Source organism: Nilaparvata lugens, chromosome 3, assembly GCF_014356525.2.
Source record: "Nilaparvata lugens isolate BPH chromosome 3, ASM1435652v1, whole genome shotgun sequence".
Lineage (NCBI taxonomy): Eukaryota > Metazoa > Arthropoda > Insecta > Hemiptera > Delphacidae > Nilaparvata > Nilaparvata lugens.
Genome location: NC_052506.1, coordinates 84,836,273 through 84,858,973, shown reverse-complemented (window position 1 = coordinate 84,858,973; position 22,701 = coordinate 84,836,273). Strand labels below are relative to the sequence as shown.

General features: G+C 34.9%; 2 protein-coding genes across 2 annotated transcripts; both read left to right on the top strand.

Moving 5' to 3' along the window:
* The first annotated feature begins 1,313 nt into the window (after positions 1-1,313).
* LOC120350293 (rho guanine nucleotide exchange factor 7-like) lies at positions 1,314-22,671 on the top strand. Its single transcript, XM_039422923.1, has 4 exons — positions 1,314-1,571; positions 11,849-11,945; positions 18,395-18,521; positions 22,502-22,671. The coding sequence occupies exons 2-4, from the start codon at positions 11,877-11,879 to the stop codon at positions 22,669-22,671; spliced, it is 366 nt and encodes a 121-aa protein (XP_039278857.1). The 5' UTR covers positions 1,314-1,571; positions 11,849-11,876.
* On the top strand, positions 1,623-11,870 carry LOC120350294 (sperm flagellar protein 2-like). The gene is made up of 4 exons (XM_039422924.1): positions 1,623-2,103; positions 4,399-5,018; positions 5,444-9,198; positions 11,849-11,870. Exons 1-4 carry the CDS (start codon positions 1,623-1,625, stop codon positions 11,868-11,870), a joined length of 4,878 nt encoding a protein of 1,625 aa, XP_039278858.1.
* Positions 22,672-22,701: the final 30 nt, after the last annotated feature.

The window sequence follows — 22,701 nt, the reverse complement described above, 5'->3', positions numbered from 1 at the left end:
GCGTTTATTTTGGATGCAAATTTGTTCTAACTATATTTTTCCTGATTTTCAAATAAATAAAAACGAGAACTCATTAAATTATACATTTTGAATATTATTAATTATTTCAAATAATATTTTGTTCATTCATAAATTGATTGGATGAAAACTTATTTAGAAATTAAGATTTACTAAAAATTATTCAAATTGTCAAATTAATTTGATTAATTTAATTTTTAATTTGAATAAATTATCGATTATCAATTATAAATTGGATTATCAAGTTCAAAATAAATTAAAGTTGTTATTAATAACAAAATTATACAGACAAACATTAGATGGATTTCAGCCATCATTTTACCCATAATCAATCACTTTTCATATTCAATGTAGGAAACATATTAACTGTAGGAAAAATTTAATGTGAAATACATGCGCAAAGTTTCTCTGCTGCACTCAAGAAACCATTCCGCCCTCACCTACAGCTCATGCGTAAACGTTTCTTGCAGCAAACTGTCACTTTGCGCACTAGTTGCACAAACAACTATTGTAGAGTTATACAAAGGCTGCAAAAGTTTCCATGTTTCTTGTTGCTCCAGTTTGTTCTTTTCATGTTGTTTATAAAGGATGAGCAGTCTTAAAACTTTTGGATTATCTATATCGGTATTTAAATCAAAGTCCTACATATTCACATCATCACAAGTAGAAAGTATATTTTTTCCTTTGCACAGCTTTATGTAGTTGTGGAACTGGCCTCTTACTTGAAGTGTGTGAAGTTGGCCTTTCAGGAGCATATGATTGACTGAATAGAGATTCCTTTTCCCAGCTTCCTGAATAGCAGGCAACAATGCTCCAAGCATGGTGATGATATATTATGATGCAAACCACTTTCCTTTCCAGGATGAGAATCCTCTAGCATCGACTTGCATGATTCTAAAGTGCAATCTCATAGTGTTTGTGGCTATTAAACTGACCGTGGAATGCAGTAAACAGCTAATTCTTTGGAATTCTTTGTTACTTTAGAGAGTCGGTTACATCATATTGATGTGTTGGTCTCATATAATTAATGATTTCATCATGAATCATGAATGTATGGTGATTTTCGGAGATCCGGCTTATCGGGCTTGTGGGCAGAATCCGAAATTATTCTTAAAGGTTGAAGGTCCTTAAGGTTAAAGTCCTTAATAGAGACGTTCCGTTTGTATACAACATGTGTGTTCGCTCATCAGACATGAGGCATGTGAGGAACGCGTACTGACGGGTGCACACTGCCTCGCCGAGGCATGAGCGTGAGGGCCTTCCTCGCACGAATCAGTGCGCCACGCCCAACAATACTGGGCTTGGAATAACTTGTCCAAAATGTCCAACATCCAACTTTATGTGAAGCTGTGAAGAAATGGTACAAAAATATTATGAAAAGTTTAATTTTTATTGATTTGAACTAGTTTTGCATATTATTAGCTTAATCCAGTATTAATTGAAGTATTCCTTATCTGTAATCAATCGAAACCAGCTTTGTAAACTGAGGAAGAAGAAGGCAGACTTCAAATGTTAGGAACAAGCAAATGACTTCATAACCACAACATCTCTGGGTAGGTTGATTATTTTTTCTTCTATTTTTTAATTATTTATCGTAATACAACATGCCTCCAACTAGTACTACTAAGAAACCTACTTTCAAAAAAACCGTAAAGAAGAAACGTATTACTCAAAAGAAAAAAACACCAACTAAAAAACCAACAAAAAAGCCACTTGCAACAACAAAAAAGTTAGCTTCTGCCAAAAAAGCTACATTCAAGACTACCAAAAAACTTTTGAAAACAACACTTTCATTGAAGAAAGGCACGTCTCAGCGACCATTAACCAAACAACCGTTGAAACTGAAGGCCACTGAAAAGGGTTTAACCTCAAAACCAAAATCGACAACAAAGGTTCCAAAAACTACAAAAGTTACAATAAAAAGTTCAACGTTGACCACAAAGGATTCTTATCATGGTCCTGTACCTGTACCAGTTCCGATTCCCTATCGCATTGGCAAGAGTGATACAAAGTACAAAACTACACTGACAATTCCGTTTTATGTCATAATGATTTCAATTGCTGTCATAATCTACGTGTTCTTCTGTAGGTGTAATCGAGGCCGCAGACGACGGAGACGTAGAGATTAATTGTTATAATTAACAATATTTAGTTACTTTGTTCTGTGTTATTGGTAGTGTATTGTTGCATTATTTTAAAAGTGTTTTTCATTTATAATGAAACAAAAAATAATGACAAATGACATTCGATTCATTTAATCAATTTACAGAATATGCAGTGTTCATAGGCAAATATAAGTCTACTAGCCTAGCATATCCAAGCTTTTTCATAGAAATAAAAATGATAATATTCCAGTCAGTTGATTGAATTATTTTTTTTCATTAACCTTCCGGCAGTCGCGCTGTTGTATAAAGTACAACAGTTTCAGTTTTTTTGCTGTACAAAACTATTGAATGGGGTGGTGTCAGTGAATGAGTCACCTATGCATTTCAAAACTTTCCCTCTATCACTCCACTGAGTTTCAGTATCAACCAAGCAATGGTTCAGTCTTTAGGTGCCATTTAGTCACGACAGTGCATAAGTCGCCGCACTGTGCATAAGATAACTTAGGGAAAGACTGTTTACGGGGGCTGTAAACAAACCAATAACACAGATATTGATGGCTTCGCTTGATGTAGCCTACCTTATTGGGCTATGAAATGGTAATTATCCAAATGTTTATAGGCGTAGTATAATCCAAGAAGATGGAGAAAGTTATTATACAATTATTAATTAATATGTTTTGACAGTAAACAGAGTACGTATAACACTTGAAAAATTGGATGTTGTAAAAAATACAACACGCGACTGCACGTGTGATTGACTAGGGCGCGACTACCGGAAGATTAATCTTCTTTATTTTTCAAGTTAACTCATCTTACTATTCAAGACTGTAATAAACTCTTTAATGCTGCAAATTCAGAAAATTAATAGCCTAACTTAATTAGGAAAAAAGTAGATCATAAACGACTATTTTCTTCCATGAAGCAAGACAATTTATTATTAGATGTGTTCTGCATAACAGAACAGCTCTGCCATAAACCCTTACTATAGTAAGGTCTACTTCATAATTGCAGTGAAAAAAGATAGGGGAAGAGTGTTGCCGATTCTCTGTCCTGCTATTGCCTTCTATAAAGATAGCTGATAACGGTATATCTGATGTAATAACAGTTGTTATTTTTTGTTGAAAATTAGAAAATAGGTATGTTTTATTTGTCAAGATAATGTATTTTTCAATGATTAAGTAATATTTTTTCTAATTGAGGTAAAATATTTTAATTATCTATGTTTGTACATTGTTGATAAACTATCTGGCAACCTTGAAGAAGTAGAAAAGGATAGCTTTATCGGCTTTCTCATATATGATAATATCGCGTGATCTGGCTGGCTCAGGTGTGGTGTCAGAGTTTTCAGGTCGCAACTGATCAATATCAGAGCCTCTGACATGACCTAACGACTGCTTTTTAGGCAGCCAGGACTGACTGACGTGTCCATCCGAATTGATATATGATAGACAAAAATAGCAACTCCAATTTTAATCAAATACTGTCACTATAATTTAGATCTCACTTCACGTCATTGACAAAATTGAAAAAAAAAACAGTGGTCTCAAAACAGAGTTCTTGACAATTATTTGGCACTCTGCAGTCACTATATTACTTTGCTCAAATTGGTTGTACCTACAGTAACTATATTATATTGGGTAATATAGTTACTTAATTTGTACCTATAAAGAGCAAAATTATTTAGTATAGCCTGTTCGCAAAAAAATGTCAGGTCATATTTATCATAACAAAAAAAATTAGTACCTAAAAGGAGTCTAATAATATTAAAAAAAAAAAAAAAAAAAATAGTACAGCTGATTAAATATTCTATAATTATTATAATCATGAACTGTTCATGTTGTAATGGTTACATTGCATCATTAGTTCAAGTTGGTCAATAGGTGTTAATTAGTTCATTCGTTAATAGGTGTTTTTGTGTTGAAATATTTTTTAGGTTACATTTCACCTTTTATTGTTTGTTAATTCAAAGAGCTTTTTAAGAACTGTTTTCATGTACACAAGTTTTGGATACATGCATAATAGATGGAGCAAAGGTACACTCAATGATAACATATTGCTAATTTCACAAACTCATTTTGATAGTTTGAATTATAAGTATTCTGTTAATTCCTGTTTAGCTCACAAATATAGATTATAATGAAAGAGATACTGAAGAATTGGTTGTTTAATGACGGAATATGCGTGGACATTGACAATCTGGGACAATTAATGAGGGATGGACGTCTTTTGTTAAGAATTTTAACAGATTACAAAGTTGTTAATCCGCATTTTACAGTAGATTTCAAACCAGGCGACAAAAAATTCGACTGTGTTTACAATTTGCGACAAGTTCGTGTCTGGCTTGAGGTGTTGGGTGTAAATTTCGACGAAGATGTGATCGAAAAAATTGCTGATGGTTGTTTTTCTACTTGTGTTGCCATACTCACTAATTTGTACTCGTTGCTGGTGATTGATGGCGGGCTGCCCGTTGTTGATTGTGAGGAAAAACAGGCTAAACTGTCAAAAATTGTTAAGAATTCTAGATTTTTGGTGACAAAAGTTGATGAGAGAGCTTTGGGTGATAGAATTCGCGGTAGAGGGGGATACGATTACAATAGAAGGTTGTTGGAGAATGCCGACACTATTGAGTGGTATAATAATAAACATCCTATTGAGAGGAAACGCTCACCAGATGTTAATATGACTGATGTTGAGAGGAGACAAGGAATTGATAATAACGATAAATTGAAAAATAGGAAATCTCTTCGAAGTTTGAAGACAAAGTTGCCTAGTGTTGATGCTGTCACAAAATGTATTGAAGAATTCAGCAATCTTCGGTTGGAGCAGTCTCTATCTGTCGATTCTTTAAAACTTGAAAACGAGAATCAATGTAATAAAATCGAGGAGAAAGAGAAGGTAACTAAAAAGCATATGAATAAAATTGGGAGAAAGGTTTGTAATATTGATAAGAAACTCCCTCCAACAAATACTGAGAGTGTAGATGAATGTATACAAGAATTCACTACTCTTCAATTCTCGAAATGCAGCCCCGTTTTTGAACCACCACTTGAAGACTCATTTTTTGATTACCGCGATAAATCCAATTTTCCTCACCCACCGTTGGAGTATATTGCAAACATTGTTTTCGCCCAAAAAAAGTCAGTCAAAGATGTAAAACAGCTGGAAGAGTATGAAAGAGTTGTGGAGGCAGATTTTGGGGGCGGCTGAGACAAGAGGATGTCGACTTTTTTGACGATCATTTGTCGGGGATGATTTTTAAGTTGTCCCGGTATGAGAAGATGTTGTTCACGAAAGTTTATCAAATTTTGCATCAAGATCAGGTGCAGAGAACGCGGCTGAAGTGCTACCCGCGGAAAATCGATTTTGGGTCGGATGAGCTGAGGGAGGATAAGTGTTCCAGATATTTTACGGAAGGATTGGGCTACTATCAGAGTGAGAAAAAGCGTACCAACGAGTTACACTGGAGACTCTACGCTGATAACCTAAAATTTTGGTATGAAAAACTGTACACAGCATCTTTGAAAACTGTCGAGTGTATTGTGGATATAGCTGTGAAGAAATCTGAGTACCAACGACAGTATAAAAGTGGAGTGAAGGATTGTCTGATGAGAGAGTGGAAGAGTTTGTTTTGTCAAAACCAACCGATTTTCAAAGCAAATGAATTGGATACATTTGATGTTATGCAGGAACAATCGGATGTTGTTGATGAGGTCGAGGAGCAGACAGAATGGGTTCGTCAGGATGTGATCAGCAATCAGAACATGGACGACTATCTGTTTCTGGAAGGCAATTGGTCGTTGAAAAACGAGGATGGCACTCGTTTGGATTTGGCACCAGTTACGCGCGAAGACCAGCAGACACTCAGCTACATTGTGTACAAGCTGTTGGATGTGAAATACCCCTACATACAAAAGATCGAACCTGCCGACCTACCTCTGTATCCTGTGCGAGCGATTGTAGTAGATTTCGATGAGTCATTGCTGGAGAAACTCAGATCACTGTTACACGAGCAAGGTGTTTTGTTGGTGGATATCAACTCGGCCATCAATTTCTGTGTGGAGGCGTTCGTCGACAGTGAAGAAGAGTTGATGCATCGGTTCACCCCGGATCGGCAATCAGTTGATTTGCGAGTGGCGTCCGAAAAAACTGTTACGATCCTAGAAAACACAACCTGTGATGGTTTAGATAATGATGTTTGTAAGCGAGTAATAATTAGAGAAAGCAGTGGCGTACAGACTTCGTTGTCGCACCTAGATTTGCGGGAGTTCAAGGAGGACACCAATGAAGCTGCGTTTGTCGGCAAAAAACTGTTGGAAAATATGAAGACAAGCAGTGATATCAAAGTGGCACTGATCGTGGATGCGATTGTCGCCTATGTGCAGAGTAAAAAGAGGGAAACAATTAAGGGGTGGGTGATTGTTAACTTCCCCTCGACCCTGCTCCACGCCAGTGTGTTGGAGTATACCCTGTCGGCCAACCGGTTCCCCTACCGTTTGAAAGAGACCATCTCGGATACAAGCTTCGGCAGTAGTGTGTCCACCAAAGAGAGCAGTGTCACATCTCGCTACGACGAGCTTAAGTACTCTAAACTACTCCTCAACCCCCAGAACAATACCTACGGCAATAGTTTGTTCACAACCTACTTCACCAGCTTTGTGCCGATGAAGAAGTTGAGATCGTTCCAAGGTGGGAAGATGGCCCAGCACGCAAAACAGTCGTTCAAACCGTCCAGCCTTCGTCAATCGGACCACATCAACTTCGATGTGTTACTGCAGCAACCGTCGAACTTTGGAGCACCCACTTTGGAGACATTCTACCGCAACGAGAACATACGCAACGAGTTTTTCTACAACTATCTAGATTTGGATACACTGAACTCGTTGGTACAACTGTTGGTGACTGGGATGTCGTCTGTCGATGAGACTGTCCTGTCAATCATCGATGGATCTGATAAACAAGATAAACAAAGTGAAGATGATAGTAAGAGTAGTAGGTTGGCCGTGAAAATGTCGAATACTTCACAGGTGTACTGCGACAGTATGACTGCGTTGAATAGTATGAACGATTCGTTTCTGTTTGACTCGAACCGTCCCAGTTCGGATTTGACGCCACAGTATGTTGATCTGCTCCTACAAGCGGGTCACGCCGTTTCTCTAGCCGAGCTGTGGGAGATGATGACTAACACCTATCTGAACACTCTTCACGACTCTCTGTATCTGATGAGAGTTCACGAGAGAACTGTGGCGCCTTATTTTCTCATGGTTAGACAGGCTATGGAGTCCTGCTTCACCAAACCTGACAATCGTCAAGAGTTGGTTACAAAGTTGTTGAACGATTACAACAGTATTAATCTGGCATTACTTCTAGAGGACGATGTGATACTGGAAGCCCACCGTCGCACTTCTGTTCTGGAGAGGACACTCACCGAGTTGAGTGATGATAAAAGGAGGAATGCTCTTGAGGTTAGGGAGAAACTGATTGCACAGGAATGGGACAGGCATCACTTGTCAGCAATGAGTGAAGGGTTTTTGGTTGTATTGCAAGCTGAGGCCACCCGGTTTACCAGGACCCTGGAACTCCTTCAGGACTATTACTTGTTAGGGTTGAATGTTCCTCTCAAACTAACCAACGCTGTACATCCTATCAATGTGGATAACAAGGATGGCTCCACTGAAAAACTATTCCTCGATGGTAAGGTGACTTTCAAATCAATTATTGAAGAGAAGGTGAAATATGTGCTGGTGAACATGTTCAGAGCGAGAGAGGCATGTGAAGCGGTGATGATAGCTACCGAGAGTCAGCTGCTTGCTGAAGAAAGGAAAAGGTTGGATAATGCAGTGAAGGAGGTGAGAGCTATGAGTGCAAAAGATAAGAGAAAGTCCAAGACGAAGAAACTTGATGAAGATAAGATGATCTCGGATAAAACGTTGGAGCTGCAGATGGAGTCCGAGAAAAACTGTCAGAGTATTAAAAAAGTATTCCATGAATGGTTGGATGCATTGCGTGTAGAAACAAAGCGAGCTCATTTCAGGGTAGAGTTGTTGAAGGTGAAAGCTGTCAATTATATTTTGGAGTTTGAAAAACAGTTTCGGGAAATTTTCAGTGAGTTTTTGGAGGAATCTGAGAGGATTCATTGTGAGGAGGCAGAGTGTGTGCGCAAAATTCGCAAACTGTTTGGAACGGCAATCGAGGAGAAAACTCATATTCTAGCGGAAGTTTATTATAATCACACAGATTTCTATGTTAGGATACTCACACCTGAGGTGGAACCAGATCCGGAACCTTTACCTCCAATTCTAGAAGTGGATTATGAGAGTACAGAGTTATCTCTGGCGCAGCTGGAGGTACTCTATTTGAGGTTTTCAATGTTGGCCCCGGACGGCCTCATCCCCAAACAGATCCTAATAGAGTTCTTCAAAGACGTGAGTCGCACCGCGTATCGGGGAACATGGTTCTGGGACCGTTTAACAACGGCTAAACTGAACAAAATGTTCAACACGCTGTTCGGCGAGTCGGAAATGTGTGACTGGCGCGATTTGATAGTGATATCGCTTGAAATGGATTTTCCCACCGCCGAGGATATCCTTGATGCCAAACTACAGTTCGCTGCTCTCGATAAAAACAATCTGGAAGTTGTCAGCTTGGACAGTTTCATGGAAACCACATTATGGTTCGAGAGAGAACTCCCCAAAAGTCCCAAACACAATTTGTTCTTAATCTTGGTGAAACGGTTCCTGGCTAAGTTGTTCCAAAACGGAGACGAGCAAGTCAACTATTCGGCTCTGTTGTTGGCGTTTTGTAAAGATTTGGATCCGATCGTGGGTTTCGGTAAGGCTTTGACATACATTTTGGGACGGTGTGTGATTGTGTACAAACAGGACGAGTATCTGGAACAGATGTACACCGATCATATCGACACTGGGCGTAAGATAACCGAAATGATCGTTGATGAAATGGTTAGTGATGTTGTTGAAGCTGTTGAGATTGAAAGAGAATTTGGAAACGATTTATCTCTACGCTTCAAAGATGAAGACGATGAAGAAAACAGAGACAAATCAAACAACAACTCTGACGAGTATGTTCTATTCGAAACAATATATCTACCATTTTTTAGACGACTGAAATACTGTGATTGGACTACTCTAGTGCCTCTAGAAATAATGACATCCTACATAAAAACCCTATATTCCACGTCTGAATTCCCTGAATGGATGCTGTTTGACTTCGATAAGGAAATTGAGCCGTTTTTGAGAGTAGTGGAATCGACTGAATTTGTTTATGTGCCAGATTTTGTGACCTATCTCTTTTCCAAAGACGATTTTCCCTGCAGTTGTTTTACTGTTTTCAGAATCTCGGAGTTGATTGTACGGTTTGTGATTGATGATAAAATTTATTGAATTTCAATTGTCCAGTTGTTTTCATTCTTAGTAATTATTGAATTGTGCAAACAAATAACATATTAAAGAGGTTGAGCTGGGCCTTCTTAAATTCTTCATTTATACAAATTGAATGAAATTTTGGGCTACAATTACAATAACGAACTCATCCATATAATTTATTGATTCAATATGTAATTATACATATAATATATATTATAAATATATAACTAAACAAAGAATGGAGTTGAAATGAGATCGTATCGAATTAGATCTATGAAAAATGTAAGAACTAATCAATTTTGTGGGGGATGAAAACGGAAATTCCTTATTCAGATAACTTTTGTTTGCTGGATGAAATAAAATTCTAAATGCTGGAAACTTTGTAAATTCTAATAATTAATGTGTAGCAGTCGACTTGACATCAACTATGACAACGTAATATAATATACATGATAACATTATGACCACATACTGTGTATGTGAGTAGTCATAAATTATTATCTTTCCATTTAGTGTATCACTTCTCACTTTGGCCTACTCACGTCATAACCTTATGATTCAATAAAGAAATATTTGATTATAAAAGTTACTTAAGCTGCGTTTACACCAAAGTTATTAACAAAATGTTTATTTTTTTCGTCCTTATAGATTCTATTAGATTGAACATAACTCAACACATGTTGATATATGATGTGTCATATATATTGTCATTTGTATGATGTGCATATGTGTTTGTCAAGCTCCGTTTAATCTAATAGAATCTATGAGGCCGAATAATAAACATTTTGTTAATAACTTTGGTGTAAACGCAGCTTTATTACAATTTTGAACTTTGGAGAGAATGTATAGATCTAGATAGAGAATCATTCAAATTAATTGATGATTTTTAGCAAGCACATCTCTAGTGATGCTCAAGCATATTTTTTCTCGGCTCATGCATCAAGATTCAAGGAAGGACTATTTTTGCTACTTATTGAAAAGTTTATTAATTAAATTTTGACCTATGGAGAGACTATAGATCGAAATCTATAATATAATAAAGGAAAGAATTGGTTTATACACGTACAAAATAGGAAATTCATGAATGACGCATCATCACGTCTGAACTACTAGACTGAAAAACTTAAAATTTTGTTTATTGATTCTTCATTCACCGATTATGGTTATAGGCCTATTTCAAATTCTTCAAGATTTCAGTTTTTCAAGTTGTAAATTAGACCCTTGCGGAGCACGGGTTACCTGCTAGTAGAAAATAATTTAAATTGCATCCAAATTATGTAGAAAATAAATTAAATTGCATCCAAATTATGTAGAAAATATTTTAAATTGCATCGAAATTATCTGTGAGTATTGTTCATTTTTAGTAAACACATTTTTCAACCCGAGCTTCTCGGCCAAATGAGAATGCAAGTTTGTAAAGAGTGTCCATGCTCTCATGAATAGGTATGTGCCAGAGAGAGATAGAGAATGTGTATGAGAGAGAGAGAGAGAGAGAAAGGAGAGGATGTAAGTGATTTGGTAAATTGCCAAAACTATTTAGATACCCACTGCCAAGAATTCTGTAGAATTTGAGAATCACTATTTAGAACGCTCTCAAACTAGAGTTGATCCTTCAAATGTACTCATTCAACTACTATTAGGAACTGTGTCGTGTTGTAAGGTTGATTCAATACTCCACTTTGAATTTTACTTTGAGTTCATTTTTGATTTACCTAGTTTATGTTGGTGAAAAATTTGAATAACTATTAGTGCGGTGAAAGTGTAAGTTTTGTGACACTTTGAACTTTGGTTTCAACCTTAATAGGTCTTGATAACTTTGGGAAAAGTAAAAAAAAATATTTTCGTAGTTTTCCGTTTTGAAGAGATATCTTTAAAGTCGGGAATGTGGAGATGGTTTTCAAGTTGTAGATGAACTCTACCTGGATTCGTATCCAACCTTGAAATTCCACTATCACAAATGTCTCCCACCTAAATAAGTGGTAAAGCTTGTTACAAAAATTGAAATAGAAGTGAAACAGAATAAAGCGCGATAGAGCTAAATAATGGTGGATAAGGCGCCATCAACCCTAGATTACCTGCTGCCGAAACAGTAGTGGGTTCGAATTCCGTAAAGCGCCTGGTTCTATGATCAAATAATCTCGGTACCCACAAACATTTATGTGGTCATCATCCAGTAAAAATTAATATTGTTCTAGGTTTATCGACTTATACTTTAATTTGAACTCAGTTTTGTGAAGTAGTGACACTCAATTTGTGGCTTGAAAAATGTGACACTTGAAATTTTGAGTTACAAAGTTTGATTTTTGTGATTGAAAATAAGTTGTGACCGGGAAATTCTTATTTCAGAATATTTTTCGACCGCAAATGACAGAAAATGGCCAGCGAAGACCAGCCTCATCTTGTTCAGGCTCTCTACTCCTTCAAGGGACGCAATAATGATGAAGTAAGTGTTCTATTTTTAATTGCAATCATACGGTACTGCTATTTACATTATTTAAAGATTAATGAGCAAAATATGAAGGATTTTTCATTTACACTGTAAAATATACTGAAATGGCTTGTGAATGAAATTGATAATTACTAGCAGACTATTCAATGAGAATTGAAATCTGGATTTTTGAATAATAGCATGTTTCAATGATAAGCAAATCAAATTGAGATTAGTGAACATGAAATGAAAAATAAATAGCAAAGTCCACGCTATAAAGGCAGTGGAGAAAGATAGGAGAACAACGATGCCGATTTTCTACATTGTCACTGCCTTCTTTAGAAGATTCTGGTATATTTGATGTACGATTAACTGTTCATTCTTGTTAAAAATAATCAATTACTTTTTGTGTAGTTGAGAAGTTGATATTGTGGTAATAATTATTCATATTAAATGAAAAAGACTAAGAAATTGTCAAAAAACCACAGATTTATTGATAACTACAATAACCGAAACTGGTCTTTCTAAGTATCAATAAATCTGTGTTTTTTTTGACAATTTCTTAGTATTTTTCATTTAATAATCAATTATTATATTTTATTGTCAAGAAAAAATATTTTTCAATGATTTAATAATAAATTTTCATGATTGAGATTAAATAATATTCTGTTAATTATATTCTCACATTCTTAAAAACCGATTTGGCAACGTTGGAGAGTTTGAAAAGAATAGCGCTATCTGGTTTGTCGAATGATAGGCAAGAATAGCAACACCAATGTTATTCAAATTCTGCCATTATAACGTGGACCTCTCTATAGAACACTATTTAACTAGGATAAAAGTTGATTTTGATGTTTAATTCTCATTGAGGAAAATATAAAAATGAAGCTCGTCGCTATCTTATTCATTTACTTATGAATTTTACTTATTTTATAACTTTGACCCAATAACAAGTTCATTTGAAGTTTTAATTTCATGTTGATAGTGAATTAATAATATCAGTTAAAAGTACTGTAGCAATTTCCGATGGAATCCCCAATACCAAAAAATGAACGATCAATTGGCTTTATCCTATTTACATGGGATAGGTTATTATAATATTTTCCAATAATCAATATCATATGATGAAAGGAGGGATATAATGAAAGAAGCTGTGTCCTAATAATTGTGTACTCAAGTTACCTGATTGCTCATTGCTCAGAGAACAATTTTTATAGAATCACTAGTGCCCTTCATTTTTCAAAGACACCACCGATTTCGTTAGAAGTAGAGGGTGATACTTGTGATACTATAAAAAAAACTATCCAGTAACACTGTAGGAATAAAAAAAAAAATAGGAAAATTTTCAATTTTTATTCACAAGAAAGTGTCGAATTGAAACAATATTCAATAGATACTAATGTGAAATGTTTCTTCTATGTTTGGTTTCAAAGCTTTTAAATTAAAAAATCTACTTTGTGAAAATAATGAAGAACTGAAAATTTTGTGAAGTGAACAACTACAAGACTTAAGCTGGGTTTAGAATAGCAACACCAATGTTGATCAAATACAGCCATTATAACGTGAACCTCACTATAGAAGGCTATTTAACTAGGATAAAAGTTGATTTTTGAAGTTTAACATTTTGTTAATAGCTTATCCTTATACAAACTTGACAAACACATATGTCATCATATGCATGATAAGATATGTTCAATCTAATAGAATCTATAAGGACTAAGTTATTAACATTTTGTTATTAACTTTAGTGTAAGCGCAGCTTTGTAGATCCTATTAGATTGAACCGAACTTGACAAACATATATATATATGTTCATAATGTGCATGATAAGATATGTTCAATCTAATAGAATCACATTTTGTTATTAACTTTGGTGTAAACGTAGCTTTGTAGATCCTATTAGATTGAACAGAACTTGACAAACGCATATATATATATATATATATATATATATATGTTCATCATGTGCATGATAAGATATGTTCAATCTAATAGAATCTATAAGGACTAAGTTATTAACTTTGGTGTAAACACAGCTTTAACCTATTTCTGACTATGTGTAACCTCATCTAAATTTGGGAGAGGTATAGCACAAGGTTGCCTTTTTTTTCTCTCCCTATCATTTTTGATGATGCACTTGTTGTATGAATCAATAAAAAATAATTGCATAGTACCCTTTTGTTTTAAAAACTTCTTTATATAAACAACAAAAACTAGTAGAAATACGCCATTCGAATTAATATAGTATGTTACTTGCTTATTAAATAATGGATACTCATTGACGATATTCTCATTCAAACCTTTCGTATTGAATTTTCAAGGTTGGAGTGGTTCATTAGGGAGTGCTTTGACTCTTTGCATGCGTGCTTATTTTTGGATAACATTTCGATTCTGTTCATGGTCAATGCAACTGCCAAAAAAACTGAAGCATGCCATTTGTTGCGTCTTGAGTTATTCTTGTTTTAAAAATTACATTTTTATTGGTTCGGGATTCACCCTAAAGGTGCATTTTCGTTTGTGCGTAAATTTCGACGACGACAAGCATTGTTGACATTCATATTGTCGAAATTTCAAGTGTGCTAAAACAGCTGATCAAATAACTTTTCATTATTTGTCTTTATTATTGAAGAATTAAACATTTCTAATAATATCTGGGCTACATATTGCCATTTAAAAGTATAAAAAGTATAAGCTCAACCTGCCCCATTAAAACATTATTGAACATAATCTTTTAGGTTATGTAGACAAATTGAAATCTACCCAATCTGAGATTCTCTCCCTGTCGTGGTCGACAACGGCATTCACGCACAAACGAAAACCCAGATTTATTCATACTCAAACGATTTATCTTCTATAATTCCTAAATTGTGTTTTGTCTCTCCTATTACTCAAGCACATTACTGTATTCTAATATGTATTTGTTATTATTTAGTACAATGAGAAACAAGTAGTAACAAACTATGCCTAAAATCTTTCTCCCTATTATTTTTATGTGAAGTCTAAAGCTGCGTTTACACCAAAGTTATTAACAAAATTTTAAACCAAACTTTATCATCATTACATCTATGAGATTGTTAACACTACTAGAGTTATTAACAAAATGTTAATAACTTAATTCTTATAGATTCTATTAGATTAAACGGAACTTGACAAACACATATGTTCATCATGCGTATGATAAGTTATGTCCAATCTTATAGAATCTATAAATATTAAGTTATTAACATCTTGTTAATAACTCTGGTGTAAACGCAGCTCAAATAGAGGTTATGTGACAATATTATTCTTCTACATTTCTATTGAAACCAAATTTTATCATCATTACAGCTATTCTGTACCACAGTTGATAAACCAAAAGAGATCTAATATTGACGTTTTTTAAACTTATACTAGTCTTTAGTTTGATACATTTTGCCATGTATGAAACTGTGGCAAATACATATAAAAAAACTAAAAATTAGTTATTTTGATATTATTTGTAATGTTTTATTGGATCTTATATCATCAGGAAGTATCTCTTGTTGAACATTACAGGTATAATCAATAAGATTTAGCCAGAAGTTGTTGAGATTTAATAGAACAGTAAAACTGTGCTAGAAGCAGTATCAATGCGAAAACAAACCATTTGTTTAGAATGCAAAAACATTGGCCAAACACAGAGAGACTGTCAATTTATTGAGCATGTAGAGCACAACATGGCATTAGGCCAATATCAACAAATACGGACTGCTAAAAACTAAGACTGTTTAAAAATCGTCCAGAAAAGAAAACCGAACTAAACAACCGATTCTAATTTCGAACGTCTTGATTTGTTTCAAAACAAAAACCGATAACCACCCACAGAGTGCTGCTGAATATTTGGATAACGAATTGGATCAGTCTACAATTTCAAGGTTTTTATAACTTCCATATTGTTCCACCTGTATAGGATTTTCACCTACTTCCATAGAGGTAGACCAGACCATGGGCCAGACCATATTAAGCGTTCTTTCAAATGTTGTTTCAAACGGTGTTTTTAGTGTCGGCAGGGCAGGAATCTCTCCGATTAACTGATTGGGTTGTCGCCTGAAGAAAACGCCTGAAAGTACGGTCTGGTCCTAACTCTTAAATGAACCTTTAGAATATCTTCATTCCAAAATTATTATATTTTTCTAACAATAAAAAAAACATTCTCTGTTCTAATTATTGTAGTTTTCTTGAAGAATCATTTGAAACCACGTTATTATTTGTTACTAGCTGGCCCGGCGAACTTCGTACCGCCAAATAGTTCGCATATCATGACAAACTTTAGCTGGATGCACACCTGAGGAGGCGAGATGCGGCATTTATTTATATAGATAATTTTACAACTGCAAAATAAATAATTTACTAAGAATCAATTAATTCTGAACACCGAAGACAGCACAATTATTCGAAACAAAGCAATCTCTTTAAAGCATGTAAGGCGGGATGCACACCGGAGAAACGCGTTTCGTGAAAAAAGTTTCAGGAAACGTGAAACGAAAGTTGCTCGCAATCGACTGATAAGATTAAGCAGGCAACGTTTCTTTTGTATGCATGCGAGAGTGAAACGGTTTGCATGAAACAAGTTTCATGAAAGAGGGCTTCACGAAATGCGTTTCTCCGGTGTGCATCCCGCCTTAGTCTCTAACCTGAGGCCGCACTGCTGAATGGTTACATAAAAAACAGTCATTTTGTTTTTAGTCAGGGCGTTTAGAATGAAATACATGGGTGGTTATGGTGCAGCTCACACTCTTGTCTACTATCTGCCGACGGCTGTTTTTGACGCAATGATTATAACAGCTGATTTTTATTTCTGTGTGTGGCCAGCTCACAAATCTTCTCCCTTAAGGATTACATGTCAACTTTGAAGGACCCTAGGAAAGAGTCCTGAAGTCGGATTATAAATTTAATAGGTCTTAAACCTGGTCCTGAACATAACGAACACAACTAAAATAAATCATCAAATTCGGTGCATACATAAAAAAGTTATTGAATGTTAAAATTTGAGGCTCGATTTTTATTTATATAGGTAGATTGTTTTTTAACAACAATTTTAAAAATAATTCTTCTTTCTCTCATAATATGTCATCACTTTCTAATTGTTTCAACAATGACACACTATTTTGGTTCAAGTTAGATACCCATACATCAGTTGTATCAGTAGACGTGTCAGTTACAGTAAAAATATCATTTGCATGGGTTCCAATGGGACTTTGCCAGGCTACATGGGAATAGTCTCGTTTGAACTTATTGGAATAATATTGTTATTGTACCGGACTCATCCACTGTTATCACTGATACCTACTGATATGCAAGAATCCAGTTGTCTTGACATGAATTACAATCTGAAAACAGTTTCCTCATTACTTTACAAAGGCTGTCCTTATTAAAAAGTGTCCTTGAGAAGAAGTTTTGGTCAATAGCCTGTTTTTCCTTTTCTGACTATTGTATTGTTTCCTCTATTCAATAAAAAATTACTTTTATATGTAAAAAAAGGAAACTGTTGTTCTTTGCTATTGCAGTTGTGCTTCAAAGTGCAGGTGGCACAACAGCCGGTTAAATTTTAACCGTGATTAGTTTCACGAGAACCAATCAGAGAAACCGTCTTTTTTAAGAGGCCTTCTCTGATTGCCTTTCGTGAAATTAATCACAGTTAAAATTTAATCAGCTGTTGTGCAACTGGGCAAAAGAGTCTTTATTTATCTATTTAATCATTCAGAATTATACAACTTGAAGAAAAGTACCACAGGCTTCCGTCCAAAACGGTTCCAATTTCAATTTACACAACAGTCCAAATGTAGCTAGGTTATGTGTCACTTCAGCATTATTCAATTGCACACTCAATTATCTACTAGTAGTTCTGTAAACAGTAGAACTCACGCAGTATTATCATCCACAAGTACCTGATTGAAACTATAGACCTTATGAAAATACAGCAATAGAAGACTGGCTTCTCCACACATCTGTGTAATCACTTGTCAGCTGATTTATGATGAAAAATTCTAAAGTCTGATTTTTATTCTAATATTGGCGTATGAAGGAAGCTCCATTTCCCTTTTATATTATCCTTGAAATGCAAAATTTCAAAAAAACCTTGTATATACGTCGACGCGCAATATTAAAAAAGGAACATACCTTTCAAATTTCATGAAAATCTATTACCGCGTTTCGCCTTAAATGCGCAACATATAAACATTTAAACATTTGAACATTAAGAGAAATGCCAAACCGTCGACTTGAAACTTAGACCTCACTTCGCTCGGTCAATAATTCAAACACACAAAAATCATGTTTAAATTAAAAACTTGTTTAATGCCTTATTTTTTTTGCATGTTGAATATGAAAAAAATGACATTCCTGTTTGCATATAAATAGTTGTGCTTCAAAAAGACTTTCATGCCTTTGTATTTTCAATGTTATGTATTTCTTAAATAAATTGAAATGTTTGTTTGCGATTGCAGTTGTGCTTCAAAAAAGGCGACATCATAACGGTGACACAAACCGAGGAGGGGGGCTGGTGGGAGGGGACGTTTGGAGAAAAGACCGCCTGGTTTCCTTCCAACTATGTCAAGGAGTACAAACCAAACAGTGAGTCCACTCCACATTCATTTTCATCTCATTTTTAACCTCAATTGCACTCTGTTGCAATATTTTATTCATTAAATGAATACCTCCAGTAAAGTTAAAGTAAATAAACCCAGACTTTATCCCACAAGCAATCTTTTCAATGAATTCAAAGTACTTACTGTTCGACAGCTGTACATAAAAAACTTGATAATATATATTAGAAGAATAAAATTAAATTTCTTCTTCGTGAAAGAAACTTGAATTTAAATTTACGTCCTACTAGAGAAACATTCCATCAAGACAGGATGGATTTGAATGTATGTAGAAGACAATTCACTTACTTATCACAGAGGATAATGAATCTTGTTCCTACTCATTTTGTTGCCAATACCAGCCGGAGCAAAAAACTAAATTGCTTGATTGAGGAATGGATAAGATCAAATAAAACTGAAGAAAAAATCTTCTAGGCACCAACTGTTTCTTGTTTTATGTTTTGTTTTTATTATTATAGAATAATAATTATTGTGTGTTACTAACTTTTATCTAATTTCATCTTCTACTAATCTACAAAATTATATTTTGTGTAAATTCCAATAATCTTTGTTTTTATTTTAGTTTAATTTCTTAGTTTATATTACTGCAACTTAGGTCCACGCACAGGTTTTACCTTGTAGACTACTACTTAATCATAGATGGACATAAAAAATATACTGCAGTTTTGGGATCATTTTATATATTTAATTGTAATTTTCTTGTATTATTTTCAGATATTATAATATTATATTATTATATTATTATAATTGTGTATGTTTTTGAGAAATAAATTTGAATTTGAAAGTTATTTAGCTTGGTAGTTCTGCGCTCTATAGTGAGGTCCACGTTATAATGGCAGTGTTTGATTAGCAATGGTATTGCTATCATTGTCTATCATTCAAAAAAGCGAATAGCGCAATCTTTCTCAACTTGCTCTGTTGCCAGATCGTCTTTTAACAATGTAGAATTAATAATCAATTAACAAAATATTTTATATTAATTATGGAAATTTATTATGACATTTTTGAAAAATATAATTTCTTGCTTAATAAAATATAATTGATTATTTTAAACGAGAATGAACGGTTAATATAACATCAATAAACCTGTACCAGCTACCGTCTATAGAAGGCATTGACAAGACAGAGGTTCGGCAACGTTTTTCTCCTATCTTTCTCCACTGCCATTATAACGTGGAACTCACTATACCTCCAGTATAATTATTTATCTTAGTAGTTCTGCGCTCTAGGGCAGCCCTTTCTACCATCAATCTGGGGAGTATGTTGGAATCGCTTGTTATGTTAGAAGCTTAGAATACAGATAGAATCTATGTATATAGCATGAATCTATGTAAATTCATCTAGATTGTATGGTAGAAGAGTCAAATAGATATAGAAACAGAAATAAAATTAATTATATGAATTGGTTCTTGAGCTGATTCCATATCGCCGTAGCGTAGTTTAAAATTCGTCTCTTGAAAGACTCAGCCGATGTATCACTTAATGCTAATCAATCTGTCCATTACAAATTAGCGTAGAGTGGATTTAACACTAGGAGATCGATGTGTAAGGTCGCTAATCCACACCACTACAACCCACGCCGTTGGATGTTTTGTAAACCATTGCTATAGCAATACATTGCTAAATACATTGCTATAACAATGGTTCACGCCGGCTTGGCGTAAACCCTCCAAACCACGCCGGCCTGACGTGGGTTGGAGTGGCGTGGATTAGCGTGGGTCCACTTTGCGGCGGGCCATAGGGCCGGTGTCCGAGCTCGGGATTTAGTCAAGTTCTAGACTTTAAACAGCTGGAGTCAGAAAATTGGCTTTCCGAAACGGGGCGTAGTCACAGTCCACGTTTAAATTAATTTTAAGAAACTAGAAAATTGAATTCAGCTATTTTGAATTGATTATTTAGGACTGTTTCATTTCGTCAAGGAAAAAAGTTTCCAATTATAGAAATGAAAAAATGAAGATTGTCGTAGAAACTACGACTACGCCCTGTTTCTGAAAGCCAATTTCTGACTTCAGCTGTTTAAAGTCTGGTCTAGAACTTCTAGAGCTAAATCCCGAGCTCGGAAACCGGCCCTTTAAAGTCGTACCATATTTCAAGCAACGTTACGGAGGTGTGAAATAGCCTTCAAATTTCATTACAGATCATCAATCATTTTCAAAACTTATACTTGTATCACTTGCAATAATTCCGTGATGAATATAAAAAAGTGTATATTAATAGGACTAGTTTTGTCTTGAATTTGATTACAGATCGATAGCCATTTACAACATTTTAACTAAATATTTTATCTCAATAGAGAAAATGGAAAAACATATTTTCCCGATGTATGACATATTATTGATAAAATAGAATGATAGTAGCCTACCCTTTGAAATTAATAAATAAAATAAGAATACAGAAACAGATACAATTATGAAATTTTATAAGGTAATGGCCGCTCCAGTCCTCCTCTATGGTAGTGAATCATGGGTTAGTACGAAGCCACTTGAAAGTAGAGTGCAGGCAGCCGAGATGAGATTTCTCCGAAGAACCAAGGGATGTAACAGAAGAGATGATTTCAGGAATGAAGATATTAGGAAAGAATTGAAAATCTGCAGCATCAATGAAAGAGTTACGGAGAATCGGCATCAATGGAGGGAGCATGCTCAAAGAATGTCAGCTGAAAGAATACCATTTAAAGTCTATAATTATCAGCCAGTAGGCAAAAGAGATGTTGGCAGACCACGCAAGCGGTGGCAATAATAGGATTTTTTATATTTATTTGAATAATTGGCTAGATGTGAGTCGGAACAGGTTAAAGCCTAATCCTTGTTTGTAAGAAGAAGAAGAAATAAGAATACAAATTATAACTACTAGTTTCGGTGATCACACCATCATCAGGTTTTGAAAATAAATTTCAAATATAATTCTATTCTACAAATACAATAAAGTAGCCCAGCATTCATACATTTTAGGAAATATGATTGATTTTTAGCAACATCAATCAACAATAAATATTATATCAGATACACCGGATGACTTGAATCATGTTAGCGACTCTAGAAGGCGGTGGAAATATAGAAAAGTGGCAACCCTGTAGTCCTGTCATTTCCACTGAATTTATAATGTGAATATCACAATTTATGATTATTTATTGAAGAGAATCAGCTAAAGTGGTTCATACAATGAGAATAGAAGCAATACAACAGTTTGAAAGGAAAGTAAGAAGCACTTCATTGGTGGGCAAGTTAGCTAAGAATTTTTATTTATAATTCTCATCAAGTTTCAAAACTGGAATGATGAATCGCAGACTATATTAATTGTGAAAAATATGAAATATCAACTCACTGACTGAAGCATGTTCTCAAATCTGTTTTTCAACCGTCAAAATTTAAAAATCTTAGTTTTCGTTGTTTTTAAGTGAAAATGGACTAAATTTTAGTAAAGTGAAATCATAAACCTATTTTGGACTTTTAAAATGTTATCTAAATTTGGGAGAGAAATAGTACAAGGAGTATCCTTAGTTTTTCTCTCCCAATCAGTGCTTCTTTGTAAAAAATATAAATAAATAAATCGCATGGGATTCATTGTCAACAGTCGAATACAAGACTATAATTCTCTCTACTGTTTTTGATTTTTTTCAATACAATGGCCCGGTTGCACAAAAGTCGGTTAAATGTTAACCGTGATTAATTTCACGAGAACAAATCGGAGAAGGCCTTTTTGATAAGACGGCTTCTCTGATTGGTACTCGTGGGATTAATCACGATTAAAATTTAACCGGTTTTTGTGCAACCGGAACAATGTATTGAAAAAAATCAAAAACTGAAATGTCATTGTCAACAGTCTAATTCAAGACTATAATTCTCACTAATGTTTTTGTTTTTCAATGCAATGTATTTTTTTCAGGTGACAGTCTCTCTAATGTTTTTGAATTTTTTTCAATCAATGTTAATTTTTCCAATTTTTCAGGTGACAGTCTCAGTCTGTCGAAGAGTCAGTCGACCGACTGGGCCGCCAAGCAGAAGGCCTACCGCAGTTTTGTGCTCAAGGATCTCATCGAATCGGAGAAGGCACATGTCAACGAACTGCAGGGCCTCTATCACAACTTCCTGCTTCCAATTGAAAAGGCTGAAATGTGAGTTGCAAACCGTTCAGAATAATTGTAAACT

What these genes read in the sequence shown, in the direction of transcription:
- LOC120350294 (XM_039422924.1), top strand. Translation starts at nt 1,623, where the DNA reads ATGCCTCCAACTAGTACTACTAAGAAACCTACTTTCAAAAAAACCGTA. An exon ending in AAATCGAGGAGAAAGAGAAG is followed by an intron (nt 5,019 to 5,443) that starts GTAACTAAAAAG and finishes CATCAAGATCAG; the next exon opens with GTGCAGAGAACGCGGCTGAA. An exon ending in TCAAACAACAACTCTGACGA is followed by an intron (nt 9,199 to 11,848) that starts GTATGTTCTATT and finishes TTCTTATTTCAG; the next exon opens with AATATTTTTCGACCGCAAAT.
- LOC120350293 (XM_039422923.1), top strand. Translation starts at nt 11,877, where the DNA reads ATGGCCAGCGAAGACCAGCCTCATCTTGTTCAGGCTCTCTACTCCTTC. An exon ending in AGGGACGCAATAATGATGAA is followed by an intron (nt 11,946 to 18,394) that starts GTAAGTGTTCTA and finishes TTGCGATTGCAG; the next exon opens with TTGTGCTTCAAAAAAGGCGA. An exon ending in CAAGGAGTACAAACCAAACA is followed by an intron (nt 18,522 to 22,501) that starts GTGAGTCCACTC and finishes CCAATTTTTCAG; the next exon opens with GTGACAGTCTCAGTCTGTCG.